This window comes from Cyprinus carpio, chromosome B11 (genome assembly GCF_018340385.1).
Source record: "Cyprinus carpio isolate SPL01 chromosome B11, ASM1834038v1, whole genome shotgun sequence".
Classification (NCBI taxonomy): Eukaryota; Metazoa; Chordata; class Actinopteri; order Cypriniformes; family Cyprinidae; genus Cyprinus; species Cyprinus carpio.
This window is the reverse complement of record NC_056607.1, coordinates 21,985,301-22,006,899: the sequence shown is the minus strand read 5'-3', so window position 1 is coordinate 22,006,899 and position 21,599 is coordinate 21,985,301. Positions and strand designations below refer to the sequence as shown.

General features: G+C 35.3%; 1 protein-coding gene across 1 annotated transcript in view; it reads right to left on the bottom strand.

Annotated features, from left to right (window-relative positions):
• Window positions 1-603: 603 nt before the first annotated feature.
• The window catches only part of LOC109106627 (anoctamin-8-like), a 22,886-nt gene continuing 1,890 nt past the window's right edge, over window positions 604-21,599 (bottom strand). Inside the window, exons 2-17 of the mRNA XM_042734594.1 lie at window positions 15,243-15,353; window positions 13,856-13,988; window positions 12,494-12,632; window positions 11,302-11,398; window positions 10,943-11,059; window positions 9,683-9,810; window positions 9,417-9,578; window positions 8,116-8,268; window positions 7,432-7,558; window positions 7,107-7,162; window positions 6,945-7,019; window positions 4,712-5,437; window positions 3,374-3,565; window positions 3,134-3,265; window positions 2,362-2,472; window positions 604-1,331 (exon numbers count right to left, since the gene is read on the bottom strand). Coding sequence (XP_042590528.1) covers window positions 639-1,331; window positions 2,362-2,472; window positions 3,134-3,265; window positions 3,374-3,565; window positions 4,712-5,437; window positions 6,945-7,019; window positions 7,107-7,162; window positions 7,432-7,558; window positions 8,116-8,268; window positions 9,417-9,578; window positions 9,683-9,810; window positions 10,943-11,059; window positions 11,302-11,398; window positions 12,494-12,632; window positions 13,856-13,988; window positions 15,243-15,353 — 3,152 coding nt within the window. The 3' untranslated portion in view covers window positions 604-638. The remainder of the gene's footprint in view (window positions 1,332-2,361; window positions 2,473-3,133; window positions 3,266-3,373; window positions 3,566-4,711; window positions 5,438-6,944; window positions 7,020-7,106; window positions 7,163-7,431; window positions 7,559-8,115; window positions 8,269-9,416; window positions 9,579-9,682; window positions 9,811-10,942; window positions 11,060-11,301; window positions 11,399-12,493; window positions 12,633-13,855; window positions 13,989-15,242; window positions 15,354-21,599) is intronic.

The following is a 21,599-nucleotide window of genomic DNA, read 5'->3' as shown; positions in this document are numbered from 1 at the left end:
GTTTTTTGTAATAAATCTCAGTGATATTTTATTTGGAGTGTTGTTTGTTTCCATGCAGTATCCATTTTAAAAATGATCGGTTATTATGCTATCGGTTATCGGTAAAATCCACTATCGGTTGACCTCTAGTGGCGACCATTACCTGAATCGGGTGCTAAAACAAAGCACGCAACACGTGCAAATACACAACGCTCATCCTTCGACCCAATGTATTTCGAAAGCCAAAAGTAAACTTCCCTAATCTGTGTTCCGCTCTGGCTTGCGAACAGTCCACATGACAATTTCCGCTATTTGCCGTGTACTCCATCCACTTGCAGCCCAACTTGTGCACATACAACAGTGCATGTGTGATTTCAGCGCTCAAAAATAAAAGTCCACTAGGTGGCGCACGCACCAAACATGTCCATCTATGCTCAGTGTCAACAGAGCACACTCGCACGCACAATTGTGCGCTAGACGTAGCAGAACGCGGAAAATTAAGTACACCTGGGCTTTTAGTGAATTCCCCTTTATGTCTTTAACGTAACAGCTTCCTGGTCTCGCACAGCCTCAAAAACCATTCCCACTCTCCCGCCCTCAGTGTTACTAAGTATTTTCTCACACTGTTTTTTTTTTTTTTTTACTTTTTTTTTTTCGTGTTACATCTTAGGGCCTGATGGATCAGCATCGGATGAGGATGCATTCTCCCCAGTCTCTCCGCAAGGGGATGGGATTTCATCCGGGACCCCGTTGAGGTCGGACTTTGTTGGAGGCTTGTCCTGCACCTGTCCTGCATCCCCTGGTTTTGAAATTTGTGCCCCATTTACACATGCCCCTCCCTCTGATTTCCCAAAGTTAAAGAGTTTCCCAGGATTGAAGGACTTGTTGGGTGATTGGGACCTTTCCGCTCTCTCCTGGACTGGAGGAGCTGGCGTCGCACCAGCGGAAGCCATCGCCGTCTCCTTCTTGTTCTCAGGAGACTTTAGGAACTTAAAACTAAGGAAACCCGGTAGCTTGGGTTCATTACCCGTGGGTGACTGTGGGGAACGGGCTGTGCCGGAAGAAAACTTGCTCTGTAGAGGGATGATCTGCTTCAGTTTCATGACATTGTTGTTTCCAAGAAGCGAGCTGGGACGTTTGGGTTTCTCCCCCCCAGAAGCGCCTCCCCCACCCCCCGGTCTGGATTTGCCACTGTGGCTCTTGTCATGGTGGTGGTCACCACCCGAAGAGTCCGAGCGGCCATCGTCTCGATCCCGCCGGGCTTGATACTCCGCCTGCCGCTGGCGCTCCTCTTCCTCACGCTTCCTCCTTTGCTGCTCCTGGAAATGCTGCTGTGCCTGACGCTCATGCTTCTGAAAACGCATGTACAACAGCAATAAATCCGGCTGCTGCCAGAATGCTAATGACTTTTTAAAAATGCTTACAATTAACCAGTCTATATCCAGAAATTATATTTTCCAGTAAGGGGCAATATTTGCATTTTTTTACCTTTCTAAGGGCGTTTTTTATAATTACCTTATTAAATGCAAAAATTTTGATTGGTAACAGTATATAGGTTTTATGATTGATTGAAGTTGTTGGTTAAATTTAAGCATTTGAAAAAAACAGATACATTTGAAATGCAACATTGTATGACTGAACTGTTTACAATCAATTAACACAAGTATATTAAGACGAGTCTATGCCTATTATACACTATTATGCACCTTATTAAATGTATCTGTTTGTTTGTTTTTTTCAAACGCTTTAATTTAACCAGTCACTTCAATTAATCATAACACTATATACTGTTACCAGTCAAAATTTCAAAACATCAACATTCCACTGCAGAGGTGGAACAGAAGCTGCATCTTACAAGGCATCTGAGTTCATTTTCAGAGACTCTTTATGCAAAATCATGACAAAATCATTATTGTTGATTATTGCTCTTGATTATGTAATAATGATTATTAATGTTGGTTAATAGTTTTTTTTTCTTTGTTTTTTTCTGTGAGGAAAAAGCATGTTAGATTCTGGCTACAACCACAAGTGTGAAAACTAGTGGAGGTCTATTTTTTGTTGTTGTTGTTGTTGAAGAAAACGAGAAATTTTGGATATAGAGAGTTTTATTTATTTATTTATTTTAAACCAGTGATCACCAATCTTTTTAAGCCAAGATCCCTGATCTAGATCTACCTATAGACGATTTGACAGAAGAAGACAGCCCAGATTGTACCCAGAGTTGTCAGGATCTTGCTATGCATTTTTTAGGTGTTTACTGTGTTTTAGTGTTTTTATGCAGGGTGGTTGCAGACTGGTTCAAGTCAAAACAGTCTATACCCCAGCAATTATAATATACAGTTTCCTAAATATGGTTTCAGTCAGCGGTGGATGGGGTATTACCTTAAACGCCTCTTTGCGTTGAAACTCCAGCTTGGCCATTTCCTCTCCGACCCAGCTGGGGATGTCTGGTATTGCCACATGAATGATATACTTCAACAGTACTGCAAAGTGCTGCTCATGAGAGGAAAGAGAGAAAGTAAAAGTCTTATGTGTTAGACAAGAAACTGAAAACAACAAGTCCTAACAATACAACAGCAAATCATATAGTGAATGAGGTCAGTTCAGAAGGAACTTTGAACTTACTGGCATGGTTTGAGAACTGAATATGTGACCCTGGAGCACAAAACCAGTCTTATGTCACTGGGGTATATTTGTAGCAATAGCCAAAAATACATCGTTTATGTCAAAATTATTGTCGAAAATCATTAGGATATAAGTAAAGATCATGTTCCATGAAGATATTTTGTAAATTTCCTACCATAAATATATCAAAACTTAATTTTTGATTAATGATATGCATTGCTAAGAACTTAATTTGTATATTTATTATGTTTATTTGTTCTAGTGCTAACTTATGAATAAGGGACAGTTCATCCAAAATGAAAAATGAAAAAAGAAAACAGAAAAAAAAAACTTTTGACAAAGCAATTGACAGCCCTAATAAATACTAAAAGTGGCAAAAACACACAAAAAAAATACTAATATTTTACCTGCAATTAAAATGAAAACAGAAAATAATACAAACTGATTCAAAATATGAATAAAAACAATAGTAACTTTAAAAGTATCTCAATGATAGTAAAATAGCACTGGTGTGTATGTGCTTGAGTACCTCTAGGATGACGATGGAGATAATGGCCATCTCAGGACTAAGCCAGGGAAACAGTCTCTGTAGCTGCCCACACTGACCAATCAGATAGCAGTTCACTACGATGGCAATCAGACCCATGGCTTCCATCACTGTCTGTGCAATGATACAGGACTTTTACACAACCTCATTGTATGAAGACACACTTAGAACGGCATCAGAGGAGTATTATAATGATTTTCGGAGTACTCAGTGTAGTCTAACCTGCCACTGCCCGATGCTGCCCACCCTCAGGCCGAAGGGTCTCTGGAGGCTGGTGCACAGTTTAAACGCGTCGCTCCGGATCTCAATGATATTGTTAATGAGGGCACACATGGCGGCCAATGGGAAGGCAGAGGAAAAGAGCACCACATATCCAAACTGAACAAACATCTCCTGGTAGTCCTGAAAAGTGTCCTGGAAAGCAGTTTAGGGACATTTAGTTTTAGAGGTTCAGAGAAAGTATGTCAGTCAGAAGGATCTGCCTGCCTGAGGTAGTAGAACATCCACAATCTAGAACACAAGTACATTACAGAGAGATTTGCGATAGAGCACTTCAAATGGAAGCCATTGTGTTCTGTTTTAAATATTGTTAAAAAAATTCTAGAAATTATATTTTACACAACTGAAAAGTTGTGAAAAAAGTCTCATGTTCAACAAGGTTCAAAATACAGTAAAAGCATTAATAGTAACAGCAATATTGTGAAATAGTATTACAGTTAAAAATAAGTGGTTTCAATGTGAATATATTTTGAAATGTAATTTATTTCTGTGATTAAAGCTGTATTTTCAGCATCATTACTCCAGTCTTCAGTGTCACATGATCTTTCAGAAATCATTCTAAGATGCTGATTTGCTGCTCCAGAAACATTTCTGATTATTATCAATGTGGAAAACAGTTGTGCTGCTTCGTATTTTTGTGGATTCAAGTGGAGATTCATATTTCCAGCTTTTCACATACAGTTTAAAAGAACAGAATTTATTCTATTTATTTATTATTTACTTTTACAATGCAAAAAACAAGTTTAAAAAATGTCTGACAGTTTCATTCTGACCAACGGAAAAAAAAAAGTTTAAAAAAAGTTACAGAATCCTATTGTTTTTACATTCAAAAAATTAAACATAAATATAAGTAGTACAGTGGTGGCCAAAATTATTAGAACACTAGTATTTTCACCAACTAAAAAATGGTTTAAGTCCGTTATTTCTATCTTTTGCTGTAGTGTCAGTAGGAAATATCAGTTTACATTTCCAAACATTCCTTTAGCCATTAATTGTAATAATCCGGTGAGATTTTTGTCTGACAGCAGCCAGTGCTCCACACAGAGATCTGATCTCATCATCATCAGTCCGTCTGGAATGACATGAAGAAACAGAACAAACTGAGACAGACTCAATCCAGAAGAACTGTGCCAACGTCTCCAAGATGCTTGAAGAAACCTTAAATTTAACATGTGTAACAAGAACACTTTAAAATAAAGTGTCACCCCATTTATTAGCTGGTGAAAATACTAGTGTTCTAATCATTTTGGCCACTACTGTACGTATGCGGTGTCTTCTGACCTGGTATGTTTGCATGCAGCTCTCCATCTCGGCCTGTGTTAGCGTGTTGGTTTCTTGCTCCTCAGGAGGATCCATCCACGAATCTCTCTTGGTCTTACTGTCAGCCCTCTCTAAGCTCCGTCCCCTCTTCCTGAGCCTGACTGAAGTGCTGTTCTCCAGCGGCTCGGCTGTCAGCTCCTTCATCTCCGGAGCCCCGTTTTCATCCTCATCATCGCACATCTCGAAAACTGAGGCGGGATCCATGCCCCTCTCCACCATGGTGGGGCTTCCCTCCTCCAGGAAGCTGTCGTCCACCGGGCTGACGCAGCTTGCAGACTTGCGCTCTACCTTCTCAATGAAGCTGACCTTCCGTAGCTTCAGGCCACAATCGATGAGGCTCTCCGATTCGTTTTCTTCTTCGCTGTGCCTCTCGCCAGGCTCCTCCTCCACATCCTCATCTGGGACGCCGCAGCCGCCGTTTAGACACTTGCGTTCTCGTCTCTCCTGAAGGCCCTCTTCCCCCATCTGTGGCCCGCACAGGCCTGAGCCGAGTACGGTGGGGTCGCTGGGCGAGACCTGCGCTCGTCCTGCTGCGAGCCGCCCGTACTTGAGCAGTGCAGACACCAGCAGCTCCCAAACGGCCCTCAGCGTCAGCTCACCCAATCGGTGCCGCTCAGCCAGGTAGGGCTGCAGCACCTCCTTCATGTTCTGCACAAACTGCCGGATAATCAGCAGTATGGCCAGCATCTACAGCAACAGTTACACATCGATATGAATATCCCAATTGTGCATGCTTCGGTTAACATGCACATTCTGACAGCAATGTTAAATAAATTCTAGCTCTCTCTGCCCTAGTGAAAAATAAATACACTTAAATGTGTTTGAAATACACTTATTTCATGCTAAGTGTACTACAAATACATTAATAGTTGAAGTTAAAAGTTTTCAGAATATGCAAAATGTTTAACCAGAATAAGAGGGATCATACAAAATGCATGTTATTGTTTATTTAGTACTGACTTGAATAATATATTTAAAATAAAAGATGTTCACATACAGTCCACAAGAGAAATAATAGATGAATTTATAAAAATGTTCAAAAGTTTACATCCCCTTGATTTTTAATACTGTGTTGTTAGCTGAATGATCCACAGCTGTGTGTTTTGTTAAGTGATAGATGTTCATGAGTCCATTGTTTGTCCCGAACAGTTAAACTTCCTGCTGTTCTTCAGAAAAATCCTTCAGGTCCCTGCAAATTCTTTGGTTTTCCAGCATTTTTGTGTATTTGAACCCTTTCCAACAATGACTGTAAGATTTTGAGATCCATCTTTTCACACTGAGGACAACTGAGGGACTCATATGCAACTATTACAGAAGGTTCAAACGCTCACTTATGCTCCTGAAGGAAAAACCATGCATTAAGAGCCGAGGGGTGAAAACTTTTTGTATTTAAAGATCAGGGTAAATTTAACTGATTTTGTTTTCTGGGAAACATGTTAATATCTTCTGCAGCTTCTGAAGGGCAGTACTAAATGAAAAAATATGATATTTAGTCAAAATAAGTTAAAAAAAGGAACACATCTTCACTCAAAACTGTTCAAAAGTTTTCACCCCCACCAATGTGCATGGTGAAGTCTTTTAAGTTTAACCGTGACTCACTTGCTGGTAAAACAAACTGTTTGCGGTATAGAAGTGCATTTATTTTAGTTCTTTTCCATTGGAAATTAATATAATGAGTAGTGCTGTCAATCGATTAATCGCAATTAATTGCATTCAAAATAAAAGTTTTTGTTTACATAATATATGTGTGTGTATTGTGTATATAAATACCCACACATGCATGTATATATTTAAGAAAAATGTTAAGTTTATACATGTCAAATATTTATATATAATATCAATTATATGAATACAAATATATACATGGAAATATTTTCAAAATATATACTGTATGCGTGTGTATTTATATATACATAATAAATATACACAGTATACACACATATATAATGTAAACAAAAACTTTTATTTTGGATGCGATTAATCGTTTGACAGCACTAATAATGTGTCTGATTTAGTTTTATTTTTTTTATTTATTTTTTTACCAAGATCCATTACACCCCTAGTACATTATCATTTATTACAATATTCCTTGACTGAAAGAAAAAAAAACTAGATTTAAAAAGAATGCATGCCGCTTTGATGATTCATGTTTCTGTGGTGTGGTTTTAGTAAGAAGTGTAAAGCAGACTCTCACCTCTTTCAGACGCTCCATGTCTTTGAGGTAGAATCCAATATAGAAAAGGCTGAGATAAGAATTTACAAACTGAAACTGAGAAAGAAAGAGAACATTTGAGGAACAAAACCAATACAGTGGTATGAAAAGGTTCAAAAAGTTATTTGTTTGTTTATTACTCACAAGAACCATTTTGATGATGAGATTTTTCTCATAGGCACTCTGGAGTCTGTAATTTTCTATGGAAACAGCAGATTCAGATATTAGTATTCACCTCACAGCTAGCCAGTGTTTATCTTCTTTCTCCTTCTCACTCCTGTGTTTGGCTTCTGGAGGGCTCTATTCCCAAAATCCAGACCTTGTTACTTTCTACTACTGACAAACTTTAAACCAAAACTGGAGTTGCATAACTCTCCCCCATAAAATTCTGTTTTGTTGAATACAGTGTTCATAAACACTTCAAATGATAAATGACCAGATATAAACTCCCATATGTCCTGTGACTCACCCATGTCATTTAGCCAGCAGGCGATCTTCCTGTACACCTCATCACACGCCGTCACAGTGATGGCCAACATGATTTTAGGGATAAATCTTGCTACACGTGGAAGCTCCTTAATCCCCATCACAAATTCCTGCCAAACATCACTTCATTACAACTCACATTACAAGAACTGTTTTCTATTTGCACTTAGTAATATGTAAATCTATATTACTTTTGTTTTTATCATATATTACGGCAAAACGTATGGAAACCCGTTTCTGCCAAAAAGGGAAAAAAAAGGTAATCTCACAAAAAATATATATATATATATTTTTTTTTTATAGTTAATACTTCAAAATTTTGACTTACAAACTCTCAACTAGAAGAAAAAAGTATGAATTGTGAGGAGAAAAGTCTGAACTCTGAAATATACAGTAAGCTTGCAATTATCTTTATTTGTTTTTCCGTTATCGAAAAAAAAAAAACGTGAGCTATAAACTCAGAACTATGAGAAAATATCCAAATTCTGAGTTTGTATCTAAGTGTATATCTCAAAACTATAACTTTTTTCTCATAATTGCGTCAGAAATGCAAGATAAAAAGTCACAGTTCCCTTTTTTATTTATTATTTATTAACATGGGATCCCTTTAATTATTTTTTAATCACCTTCTTGCCTTTACTTGTGCGTGAGAGAATGTGTAACTCACCTGAAGCTCAAAGCAGACGAGCATGGCCAGAAATACAAAGCAAAGGCATAATATACAGACAGGAAAGCTGACCAGCCATCTGAACACTCTTGTCCTCCACGGTGGGTAATAAAACTCCTCACAGCCCGTCACCGGACTGCACCGCTTCACACCCTGACCGAAGACCAAGAGAGAGAAGAATTCATTTATTTGATGTGCAGTTAATATGCTATTAATAAGATTAAAGGGGTCTTATGATGCGATTTCTAGTTTTCCTTTCTCTTTGGAGTGTTACAAGCTGTTCGTGCATAGATCCCTAAAGTTGCGAAGACTAAAGTCTCAAACCCAAAGAGATATTCTTTATAAAAGTTAAGACTTGTCCACACCCTCCTAAAACGCCTCGTTTAAACACGCCCCCACATGTCTACATCACTATGTGGGAAGATTTGCATAACACTGCCCAAATGTTCACAAAAAGACAGAAGGCGTAACTTTTATTCTCTCTGTTGTATTGCCATGCCATGTAGACGCTGTGTGTTTCATTGTGAAAGAGAAACTACTTTGTTTGGTCTTCCAAAAGAGGACACAACTAGAAATCAGTGGTTAAGTTGTATTTACAACACTGTTCCAGAACAGTTCAAACCAAATATTCATGTGTGTGTGCAATGCATTTCACGGAGGACTGTTTCCTGGAGCTACAATGCCATCTTTTCTGACTCACAACCTGTAAGTATGTTTTCATATTTAAAGAATTTGCCAATGATGATTCAAACGCAAGTTTTAAGAAATGTAGAGTAGAGTTTGTTGTTTGTCGTTTCTCTGATCACAAATGCAAACATGGTTTTATGTTTACGCAGCGCTATACGCAACGCGTAAAAAGACAGTATAAGTCATTATAATCAATAATTATGTCCCCACTGGATGCAACAAATGCCTTGTTTGTAATGGGTTTTATTGGTTTTGTCTTGTTGCACCGGGAGACGGTATCACAGTATATTAAGGGGCGTAACATTTCCGTCACACGCTTGAGGTATTCAGCCAATCACAATGCATTGGATAGCTGGCCAATCAGAGCACACCTCGCTTTTCAGAGCGATGAGCTTTGTAAAAATCGATGCGTTTCAGAAAGGCAGGGCATAGAGGAGCAACAATAATGTACAGTAGATGGAAAATAATGTGTTTTTTGAACCTTAAACTGCATAAACACATTGCATTACACCAAATAGACAAAATAATGTTCTTTTTAGCAACGTCATTTGACCATTTTAATTAATCGGAGCATCATGTGATTGACTGCATTAAGATTTTAACCGAGTCTTTACCCTGAACTGAGGTCTGGGCTCCTCCAGTGACTCAGCTGGGGTGTCCAGTGTACCCCACTTATAGGCGAGCTCCGCTCCTCTGCGTTTCCAGCGCTCCAGGAACAATGTGGCCCATACCACATTAAAGAGAGCAAACACCACACAACAGATATCCCTGCTGGTCTGAGAGCACAGCGACAGAAATATCAATCACATGAACAAAAGTAGATTGTGCTGCTATTGTTCTACAGATAAGTTACTTTTCTGGTGTTTAAGTGGTCAAATACCTGATCGGATTCTGTGAGCATCCACAATACAAAGCCAATAACGGCTGGATACAACATGGAAGTGGTGTAGAAACCCAGCCAGGCAAAGTACATGGCAATCTTCACGCCAAAATAATCACAAATATCATCTAAGAAGGCAAAGAAGACAAAGACTCAATGACAAATCATCGAAGTAGGGCAGCAGCAACGAATCAATAAAATCATTAATAAAATATTCAGCAGCAAATTTGTTTATTGATTAATCACATATATATTAAGAGTGCAGTAATATTGATAAAAAAAAATACAGTTTTCAAAATTATTTGTTGTTAATTGTATTTTTATGACAAAAGAAACAGTAAAAGGAGTTCACTGGAGTATAAATTAATATAAATGTACAACATCGGAAGGGATGTGGAATAACATTTTCATGAATAATTGATTAAAATCAGTACATTTTAAAATCAAAATTATTATTTTTTTATTTATTTATTTGATTTATTTTTTATCTGATTTTCAACAGATGAATTAAAATAATCATTACTATATCTTAGCATCATATTTTTGTTTTTAAAAATTGTAGTGTAAAAATGACATTTCAAAGAACTGATCTGATACTTTTTATAATAAATTTTATTATACATATATAAACTTTTTATATATAGTTTTTTACATATAATATGCAATATATATATATATATATATATATATATATATATATATATATATATATTGCATATTATATGTAAAAAACTACAGTATATATATATATATATATATATATATATATATATATATATATATATATATGTGTGTGTAAAAATACTATGTAACGTTTATATATATATATATATATATATATATATATATTTGTAAAAAAAAGTATCAAATTAGTTTTTAGAAATGTCACTTAATCTGGGTTCATTTAAGAATGTTCATAAAGCACATATAAGTTTTATTGAAAAATATAATAATATGCTTCCGTTGCATCAATGAAAAAATTAAACTTTTTAAAATACTTTTTACATATAATTTTTTACATTAATTTTAATAAAAAAAAGTCTTCATTTTTTCATTAAATGTGCTTTATAAACATTCTCAAATGAACCCAGATTAAATTGTTGTTTAGTTAAGCTTGGACAAAATTGGCAAAAAGACCAGCAATCAAGTTTATGCTGTTTGTTTTTTTCAGCAGGGTTGTTAGCAACATTATTTTTAAGTTCTAAAATAACAACAAACTGAAAAAAAAAGTATATTTCCACTTTCCACTTAACTACTAACCGAGAGGCTGTTTTTCACACACGGCCTGCACCCACGACTTCGTCAGCTGTCCCAGAATCCTCTGCTCATGAAGCGGGAAGACTTGCTGGATCACACCTCGTGCCCTCAGCTCAGGAACTGGAACATACACACACAGTTCACGCTCACTAACACACACACACAACATCAACAGGTATTCAAAACTTCGGTAAAACTTTTCCTTCCAGGAACGTTCCCTACATCTGTCACCAGCAACATATAAATCCAGTCCAATCACTTTCAGGTACAGACCATCAACATACTGAGCGACTTATACATACATACAGGCCACTGCTGCACACTTCTCAGGGCTCTCAGGAAGTCTAAAGAGAAGAACTCACTGATTGGCTGCCCTTCCAGGAAGTGGATGTTGTGAAGGGCCTCCCCGTGTTTAGCTCTGAGATTGTCCAGCCAGTACTTGATTATGCTTTGTCGTTCCTGTCATACGGAAACAAATAGGCTTCAATCTATAATAATGTTCACAAAAATGTACTATCCAACTTTATGTCTCAATGAAATGACTTGATTCTTTAAAGGAATATAATGGGTTAAATATAACCCTACCAGTATTGACATGTCTATGATGTTGAAAATCAAATATCCTTACAATGGAAGTTTATAGGGCAAGATATTAAAATGTAACACTTGTATTTTATAATAAATATGAATAAAATGTAATGTGTGATGTTATCTAAATCATCATTTTGGGGTGGTACTACTTTTCGATTTTACTAATGATTTATTTATATATTATTAGTTATTACATTCTATTATTATTAGCTATTATTCTATTTATTGACATTTTGAGTTAGTGATTTTTATTTTAGTTCTGTTTAGCTTCTGTTATTTTTATTAGTTTTTTAGATTTCGATTTAGTTTTCATTTAACTTTTAATTTTAGTACTTCAAATTATTTTATTTCAGTTATTTGCCAGTTTTTTTTTTTAAAGTTCTTTTCTATTTCTTTTTAGGCTTCATTAAGTATTTCTATTTTATTTTATTTCAGTTCAAAAATGAAAATAGTTTTAATAGTTTAAGTTTTAGTTAACAATAACAAAACTGGTTGAGAGAAACTTCACACACACAAGGACTAGCTATAACATTACATTGCTGACAGCACGTTGTTTGAGTTTAATAGCTAAAATTATACAGTTTTTACAAAACTGAGAGTTAAAAATATTTTTCTGTGGTAGTCAGTATGTCTCAAATGCTGTTGTTTTGGTTTTATTTAACCCGAAATATTCCTTAGGGGACATGTAAACTTTGTAAGTCACGTATATATCAATGTGGTTGTGTAATACACTGTAAAAAGTGGTAACCTGCAGTTTAACCTCAGTTTCTACTTGATTTAACCAAATGTTGGTGTTCTGTATTTATGCATGTTCGGTGACATTATATAATATTTTTACTTGAATAAAACCATTTTTTTTTTTTTTGCATGTTACCATTTTAGGTTACCACTTTTTTACTGTATGCAACTCCCAACTTGACTTAATGCTGCATCAAAACCTTTATGCTCAATATTGTGAAGGACCTGTGAGGTGAAGAAACAGAGTTCACTCTCAATGTTCTCGTAGATGTAATCTTCCTCACAGGAGAAGCTGCGAGAACCGCCACCGAACTCCGGCTTCACAGCTTTCTGCAGTCCCATCTCTTCAGCCCCTCGTAAAAGACTGGCCACACAATAAAAAAGACATCAGCATCAATGTCAGACTCCAGCTAGCCTGTAACGACGAACACCATCAAAGCATAAAGCAAAGAAAATATAACTTATGTTCCAGAACAAGCAAGTTTGGGGTCAGTACACTTTCAGAAAAAAAGGTACAAATGTTGTCACTGGGGCGGTACTTTTTCAAAAGGCACACTTTTGTACCTAAAGAGTCCATATTGGTACCTTAAAGGTATATATTAGTACCTAAAGTGTACATATTAGTACCTAAAAGGTACAAAAGTGTACCTTTTAAAAAGGTACCACCCCAGTGACAGCTTTTGTACCTTTTTATCTGAGAGTGTAAAAAGAAGAAGAAGAAATCAGTACTTTCAGCAAGCATACATTTAATTCAGTGTTAATTTAGTATTATTGTTGTCGTTAAAGTTGTTAATATTTTGAGTAAATTTTTTTATTTTAGTTAAAGCTGTGTGTTTTGTCATTTTAATTAATTTTTGTTAATTAGTCTATATAGTTTTTATTCATTTTTGTTTCTGTTTAATTTGCAGTTGTTTTAATACACCACGTTAAACTAAACAAAAATGAGAAAAGCTGCCTTAACTAGCTAGAAAAAAAAAAATATTATTATTATAAAATACTTACAACAATTACATCATTCTTTGTTTATTAAATAACAACCAATAAACTGTTATAAAAATGAAACTAAAGACGTTTACATTGTCACAAATGATTTCTATTTCAAATAAATGCTGAACTTTATAATCATTACAATAATATTAAGCAGCAACTGTTTTCAACACATTTTAAGCAGCAAATCAGCACATTAGAATGATTTCTGAAGGATCATGTGACACTGAAGACTGCAGTAATGATGCTGAAAAATCAGCTTTAAATCACTGAAATAAATTACATTTTACAATTGATTCAAACAGAAAACAGCTACTTTAAATTATAATAACATTTCACAATATTAATGTTTTTACTGTATTTTTGATCAAATAAATGCAGCCTCGCTGAGCATCAGAGACTTCCCTCAAAACATTTAAACAAACTTGAACTTCTTCTTTAGAGGCTCACGTTGGAACATGATAATAAACATCATACTAGTATTTTCTTGACCCTTATGCCTCATTTCATGTCATACATTGTAATTACATCAACCTCACCTGAAGAAAGCATTCATAAACAGGAGATTAATGGAAAGGAAAGATAAAAGCTCCCTCTCACTTTTCGTATGTGGCCGTGACGAAGAAGGCGTACATCCTGGTGTGTTTGTGGTGTCGGATCTGGATAATGAGTTCTGGGATGCCGAGCCGTATGTGGTTCAGAAGCCAGAGCAGTGTGTGGTCATCTGTGGTGTCTGTATGGAGACAAAAATAAACACCTCATCACCTACATGTTATTATTCAACTGAGATGAAACGTCTTTATATTTTAAATTACAGCTGTAACTCCTGTTTGCTTTATTAATTATAAATTCAGCAATTAAAAAGGCATTCTGATTGAAGCACAATCCCGATATTGAAATGAATCATTTTAGTATCATTGATATACTACTATATTTTTTGTTAATGTTTTGAATTAGATTACATTTTTTATATTTTCGGCTTTTATGTTCATTTTAGTTAAGGCTTTAGTCATTTTTTGTTGTCATTTTTTTTTAAGTATGTCTATATAGTTTGTTCATTTTTATATCAGTTTTAGTTTTTAGTAAATAATAAAGTTAAGCTAAATGAAAAATGAGAAATGCTGCCCTGTTAACTAGCTGAAACAAAATAAGTGTTAATTTTGTTTAACATTTATTTTATTTCAAGTTTTTTTTTTTTTATTATTTTTTGTTTGTTTATGGTCTTAGTTTTAGTTAACCATAATAACACTGATCTAAATTAACTGGTTTTATTAAAAAAATGTTAACTAATATTTTAACCTGACCACACTGGGGTAAAAAATAAGTAATTTTTAAGGATAAAGTCAGGTATAAATAGTAAAAACTGCAAATTTTCCCTTTACACAGTGGACAAAAGTGCTAAAGGTATTCTATATGAAATAAAGACACTGGATCTTGTTCGCTAGCTACACTGTATGTGTAATTCTGCATGAAATTGGACGTTCTCACATACGAATCATGATTGTTATGACTGTACTTCACTCATTTGCACTCTTTTGCTAATAATTGTGTGGATTGTTTGTATTTACACATACAGGAGAACTTCTCATGGATATTTCCCAGCTAATTCACAGCATGTGAATTTTTTCTCAATCTTATCAAATCAAGTGTTAATGAATTTGAAGTATCCTAAGTGAGTGCAAATGAAGTAATTTGCATAAAACACACTCAAACCCCAAATCCCAAAGCCATTTGTTTTGACAAACAGACAAAAATAATTTTGCATCATGCATTTATTTTTCTCACATATTTGTGAAACATGTCAAAAGAACTGTGGTGGTATATTAATATATATATATATCATGGCATTGAAAGATTACCACATTCAAATACCACAGTACCATAATTAAAAAAAAAGGTATTTTTGTAAGGAGTAATAAAGGTATTTATTCAGTGTTTTGTAAGAAATATAGAAAAAAAGAGACAGGATAAAATACATCTAAAGCACCTGGAAATGTCATAAGGACATCACAGTTCTCTGTGGGCACCGTCTTCATCCAGGATTTATGGGACATGATGTGTCTCCCGGCCTGCAGCAGCCGCTTCCCAAATAGCTTATCTGAGAAAGAGAAAAGAAAACAAACGTCAGTCACTTTACAATGTTGCCATGAACAAACAGACCCCCTCCATGCCGTTCATTCTGCCCCTCGCTCACGGGGCCAAGTTTAAATGTCACTGTCATTCCCCTTGAAACATGAGAAGAGGAGACATAACCGAACGCTCCAGCGCTGGAGTCCTGACAGCACCGCGGCCAGTGTCTGAATATGAACAATAACCTCAGAGACCCGGCAGCACGGCTAGCTGTGGTGTGGTGCTTGTGGAAAATGTTCTAAGAATATTTTAATAAATAAGAAACATGAAGATGGAGATATATATATATATATATTTTAAACCTTTCTAAAATGTTCAATTTTGGATCAAATAAATGCAGAAGATGCTTCTTTTTTAAAAACATATTGGCACCCTTGGTAAATATGATCAAAGAAGGCTGTGAAAATTAATCTGCGTTGTTAATCCTTTAAAATAAAAATTAAAAAAAATCACAAAAATCTAACCTTTAATTGGATAATAAGAATTTAAAATGGGGGGAAATGTCATTATGAAATAAATGTTTTTCTCAAATACACGTTGGACACAATTATTGGCATCCCTGGAAATTCTTATGAGTAAAATATCTCAGAAGTATATTCCCATTCATATTCACAATTTTAAGCACTCCAGGGTGATTATGAATATGAAATTATCGAGCCATGGCTTCCTGTTTCACAGAAATATAAATAGGAGGGAAAAAAACAAAGGCCAGATTCCCTTAATCATCCATCACAATGAGAAAAAACAAAAGAATATTCATTTCTGATGTGCAGCAAAAGATAATTGAGCTTCACAAATTAGTGAAGTGGCTTTTAGAAAAGAGCTAGAGCAGTGAAAAATCCCATTTCCACCATCAGGGCAATAATTAAGAATTACCAATCAACAGAAAGTTTCAACAGTTATGAAACTGTCTGGAAGAGGACGTGTGTCTATATCGTCCTAATGTGCGATGAGAAGGATAAATATACTCCAAAAATAACATCCAAGGATAACAGAAGAAAAATTGAAGAAAATAGTCTCGGGGTCAGAAAACCTTAAAAAAAAAGAAATAAATTGTCAAACAGCACCTACATCACCACATGTTGTTTGGGAGGGTTTCAAGAACAATTCTCCTACTGTAGCTCATCCAAAACGAACTCCAGCATATTCATTTATCAGACATGACAGGAACTTCAAACGGGACTGGCTTCTATGGTCAGATGAAACTAAAAAACGAGCTTTTTATCAGCACACACTCAAGATGGGTTTGATGAACACAGGGATAAAAAAGTACCCCATGTGTACAATGAAATATACTGCTGTGTTTTTGATGTTGTGGGCCTATATTTCTGATGGAGGTCCTGGACATCTTGTTTAGACACATGGCATCATGGATTCTATCAAATACCAACAGATAAAAAAATCAATAAGTGACTGACTATGTTAGAAATCTTATAATGGGCCATGTTTGGATCTTCCAACCGATCCCAAACACAAACCTCAAAAACAACACAGAAATGGGTCACTGAGCACAAAACCAAGCTTCTGCTATGGCCATTCCAGTCCTCTGACCTGAACCCTATAGAAAATGAGAGGAGTGAACTGAAGAGGAGAAGCACCAACGTGGAGCTGGGAATCTGAAGGGTCTGGAGAGATTCTGGATGAAGGAATGGTCTCTGATCTCTTGTCAGGTGTTCTCTAACCTCATCAGGCATTATAGGAGAAAATTTAGAGCTGTTAAACTGGCAAATAAAGGTTTCAAAAAGTATTGAATAAAAGGGTGCCATTAATTGTGGCCAATGTGTATTTGAGAAAAACATTTATTTCATAATGATATTTCCCCCCATTTTAAATTCTTATTATCCAATGAGAGGTTAGTTTTTTGTGAATTTTTTAAATAAAAGATTAAAAGGATTAACAATGCAGATTAATTTTCACAGCCTTCTTAGATCATATTTACCAAGGAGGCCAATATTTCTGGCCATGACTGTAGTTTAAATCTCTCTCTCTCTCTCTGTATATTCAATGATCACATATTCACTATCGTACCTTAAAAACCATGATAACAGCATGATTCACATTCAAAACCGTGATCTTTTTTTCTCAGAAGAAAATGTTATTGCTGTTATTCCCTGAGATGCTGTTCTTTAATAACTGAGATATGAATTGGAGTTCTTTTTGTGTTTTTCTTTGTTACATTTGAGCAAATGCATCTTTTATCTTTGTTTCTTTCATGCTTCTTTGTCCTGCTTGGCACTGCATCATTGCCTTTCCATTTGTTTGACCAATGCCAGGCAGGAAAGTATATTTTTGCAAATTCTATTTGCCGATGCTAGAGGCACATCTCACAGAATTTATTTCCTATTGGTTGGAAGATTTTTGTTATATCTTTAGAGTTCAGACTCAAATGCATTAAAGCCCAAGTAAAGCAGTTGTGGTCAGTTGCGTAGTGTTTTTGGCAGTGGCCGCTCTGTAAATGTTCAGCTGCTCCCTGATGCATGACCTTCAGAAAGTGGGGCACAGTCTTCATGAATCTAACACAATCTCAGGTCACTATCCAGCACTTAAAAATAATCAGATTGTCATAAAATATTGCCAAATATCACCAAAGCACAAATATATGCACTTGATATCTGCAATAAGAGCCTTTATGTGAAGGACAAAGAAAACTATTACTATCATTTAAAAATGTTTTAAGTAAATCATTTTACTGTGATGTTCCTAAATTCCCTGCATGACGCATCACAATTGTATTTGATTTCATAAATAGTTTGTGCATCAGGGTGTTCATTTTACGTTTATTGCATTATTGTATTATTTGTGTTATTGCTATATTCATTTGCCATTGTTTTTATAAGTTATAATGTAGCTTCTGTTTAGCAAGGAACAGTTCAACCAAAAGTGAAAATTCTGTCATTATTGACTCACAGTCACAGATATCTGTAGAAATGTGTCTGTCTTTTGTCCATATAATGGAAGTCAATGGACTCTAAAGAAACTCAAAATATCTTATTTTGTGGTCCACAGAAGAAAATCAGAAAAGTTTGGAGGATAACATGAGGGTGAGGAAAAGAATTGCAATTTTGGGTGAACTATTCACAAAGAGATTTCATTGCGTATAAAATCTATAACAAAATATACTAATAACTAATGTTAATATATTATATAAAAATATAATATATTAATAATGCCTGAAACAACATGACTTTCTAGCAAACCACAGCTGTCTGACTTTACAGTAACTTTAAATTGAGTTTTTTTCTTTTTATTTCCCACTCAAATCCAAGTCAGAACAGATGGCTTTACTACATTGTCTGAAGTAAAGCACCATCATCAAATTCGTGTCAATAGTAGACATACGCAATCTGGCCAATCATCAGACAGCGCTCGCTGGCTTGGTTTCCCAGAACTCTCTAAGCTTTATTTTTACCCGGTGTGTAAAGCCGAATGCATGAATGATGCCATACTGTCATAATGCAACACATCTCCAGCAATGAAATCTGTGAACGTCTTAATGGAGGCTACAGCATAAAAAATACACAAGCAAAGGCAAATCCTCTTTACTTCTGGATTCTTTTCAAACACAGCAGTGATTTACCACTTCTGCTGTCAGAGGGTCATCAGGACCGACATTGTAAAGTGCTCCAAACGTTTATTTCTAAATAAAAAGGTGCTGAAAAGGAAAGTACTGCAAAATAGCAATATTTCATACTGCTGCTGATGAGCCAAAAACTCTGGCAATTACTAAAGCATATGAACAAAGCCAGTGAAGAATTGAATGCATGGGCAGGTATAGAGTCACAGTGTGTTGGACAACAATAGCACAAAAAGTGATGTATTAAAATAAATGTTGATACAGTATATTAAAAAACTGAAAATTATAAATATATTTACTGTTTCCATAAAGCAATTCCTGTGAAGCAGATATGAATGGGGCACTGTGAAGGAAAGCAGAAATTATGCATGACTGAATACATGCTTTGTCATTTCATAGATAGCACCATTAGTGATGTGCAAAAGAAGAAAACATGAAATGAAGAGTTGCAATTAAATGGGCCATTCACAGGTTTCACACAGATATTAAACATATTTGTGCTATTTTATATTCCCTTAAAAATGGAAGTGGATCTAATAGCTCTAAAGCCAGTTACCATGTAAGTTCATAAATATGTGCCAAATTTTCGGCATCATTACTTTAGTGTTCAGTTTTACATAATCCTTCAGAAATCATTCTGATTTGCTGCCTATTACTATTATCCAGGACTCTTTGATGAAAAGAACAGCATTCATCAAAAACAGAAAACTTTATCACATTATAAATCTTTTTACAGTAAAATCTGTAAATCTGTATATAAAGATGTACAACCAGAAAGATCCAGTATTTCCATATCTGTCAGCTCTTAAAAGTGCCAGACCCAGGAATCCCAGAGTGACAAATTTGATATATTTCTGCCCAGCATTCCCAAAAGTGAAATCTACTAAACAAATTTGAATAGAAAAAACCAGAACATTCAACCTTTCATCCTCTGTTTTATCCATATTCTGGAGAATATTGTATTTGTTTATGAATGTGAAGAACCTAGCTATAACAACAGATGCTATTATGAAATGTTGAAGGAGTGAAACCCAACCTTCTGAGTGAGTTTTGAGAGTCGACTCAAAATGTAAGCATTTGGAAACACGAGCTGAATCAGGAGATCATTATCTGTTGAAGACAGCTGTAAACTTTCACAGAGATTTGTACTGCAGGAAAGCAAATCATCTCAAAATATACTGGCTTCGGTTTGCCATAAACCCACATAATAGTACAAGTAAGTGTGGAAAAAAAAAACAATAAGTCGAACCTATGTTTGGCACACTCTCAGGAAAAAACAAAAGCTGTCACTGTTGCAGCAGCACCTTTTAAAAAGTAGAAATTTATAATATTTAGGTACTAATAGCTATAAGGTTCTTATATCCACCCTTTAGGTGCAGCTTTTGAAACAGCTTTTGTACCTTTTTTCCTGAGAGTGTGTTCTTCAGACTCATAAATCACTATGTAACGTGGTTCTGTAACTTCACAACACAGGACCTCTTCATAGTCACTGCCTCCAGGCTTCAACTAAAACTATGTCAGAGCTTTAACATCCATCTAACGTTTACCACAGTGTTCAGGTGTGATATCTGCACCAGTTTACAACAGCAGAACTCTAATAAACACGATTAATTATACCAGAACTAGTTTCTGAAACTGCCATCCTTCATCAAATTAACTGTTCAGGACAAACAACAAGGAACAACTCGTGAACAACTATCACTAAACAAAAAACACAGCTGTGGATCACTCAGGTAACAACACAATCAAAGCTTTTGAACGAGGTCATTTTTAGAAATTAAATTATTATTATCTCTTGTGGACTATATGTAAACATCTTTTATTTGAAATATCTTATTCAGAGTACTAAATAAACAATAACACATTTTGTATGATCTCTTTTACTTTGGTGAAATAATTAACATTTTGCAGATTCCGCAAGGTGTATGTAAACTTTTGACTTCAACTGTACAATTGATTGATAAAAAAGTTTATCAATTGTTGTTAAAAATCAGTATCCTTATGGAGGTAGTACCACAGTTGGATTTAGTTTGAAATGACGTCACACCAGTTCAGTCGTTATATCACTTGACGTATATCAGGGCCTTTACAATTATTATTTATTAGTGAAACTGAAAATGAGGGGTTGTTAGAATAATCAACTAAATAATTGAGACTTCATAGTTACCAATTAATGTTGTAGCCTTGGTTTTTACAAAACACCCTTTTCAAATAAAAATGAATACTTTGAATTTTTGCAGTTCATTTACACGGCAACAGCGTTTCGGGGGCCTGAAAATGCAAACTTTTGAAAACTGGTCTCAAAGTGCAAGTTTTTGAAAAAGGTACCATTTCTGTGTAACCTACAAAAACGTGAATTTGTGAAAATGGTGACATTATGTGCATGCATATTACATATTCGGTCTATAGACCTTATGTAGCTCTTTCAACCTTTCAACGTTGCGCTCTTTGTGTTCTATCTTTCATTTGCATTTCCACAATGTGTGAAGATCGTACAAATTTCTGAACCACACATTTTAAAATCTTCCCGATCTACTGACATTTGTTATGACATCTGCTTCGAACATTACAATGCTCACGATAAGTTAGTTAACTCTACAGTAAGTAAATCCATTTCACAAGCTACAGTAATTACTCTTC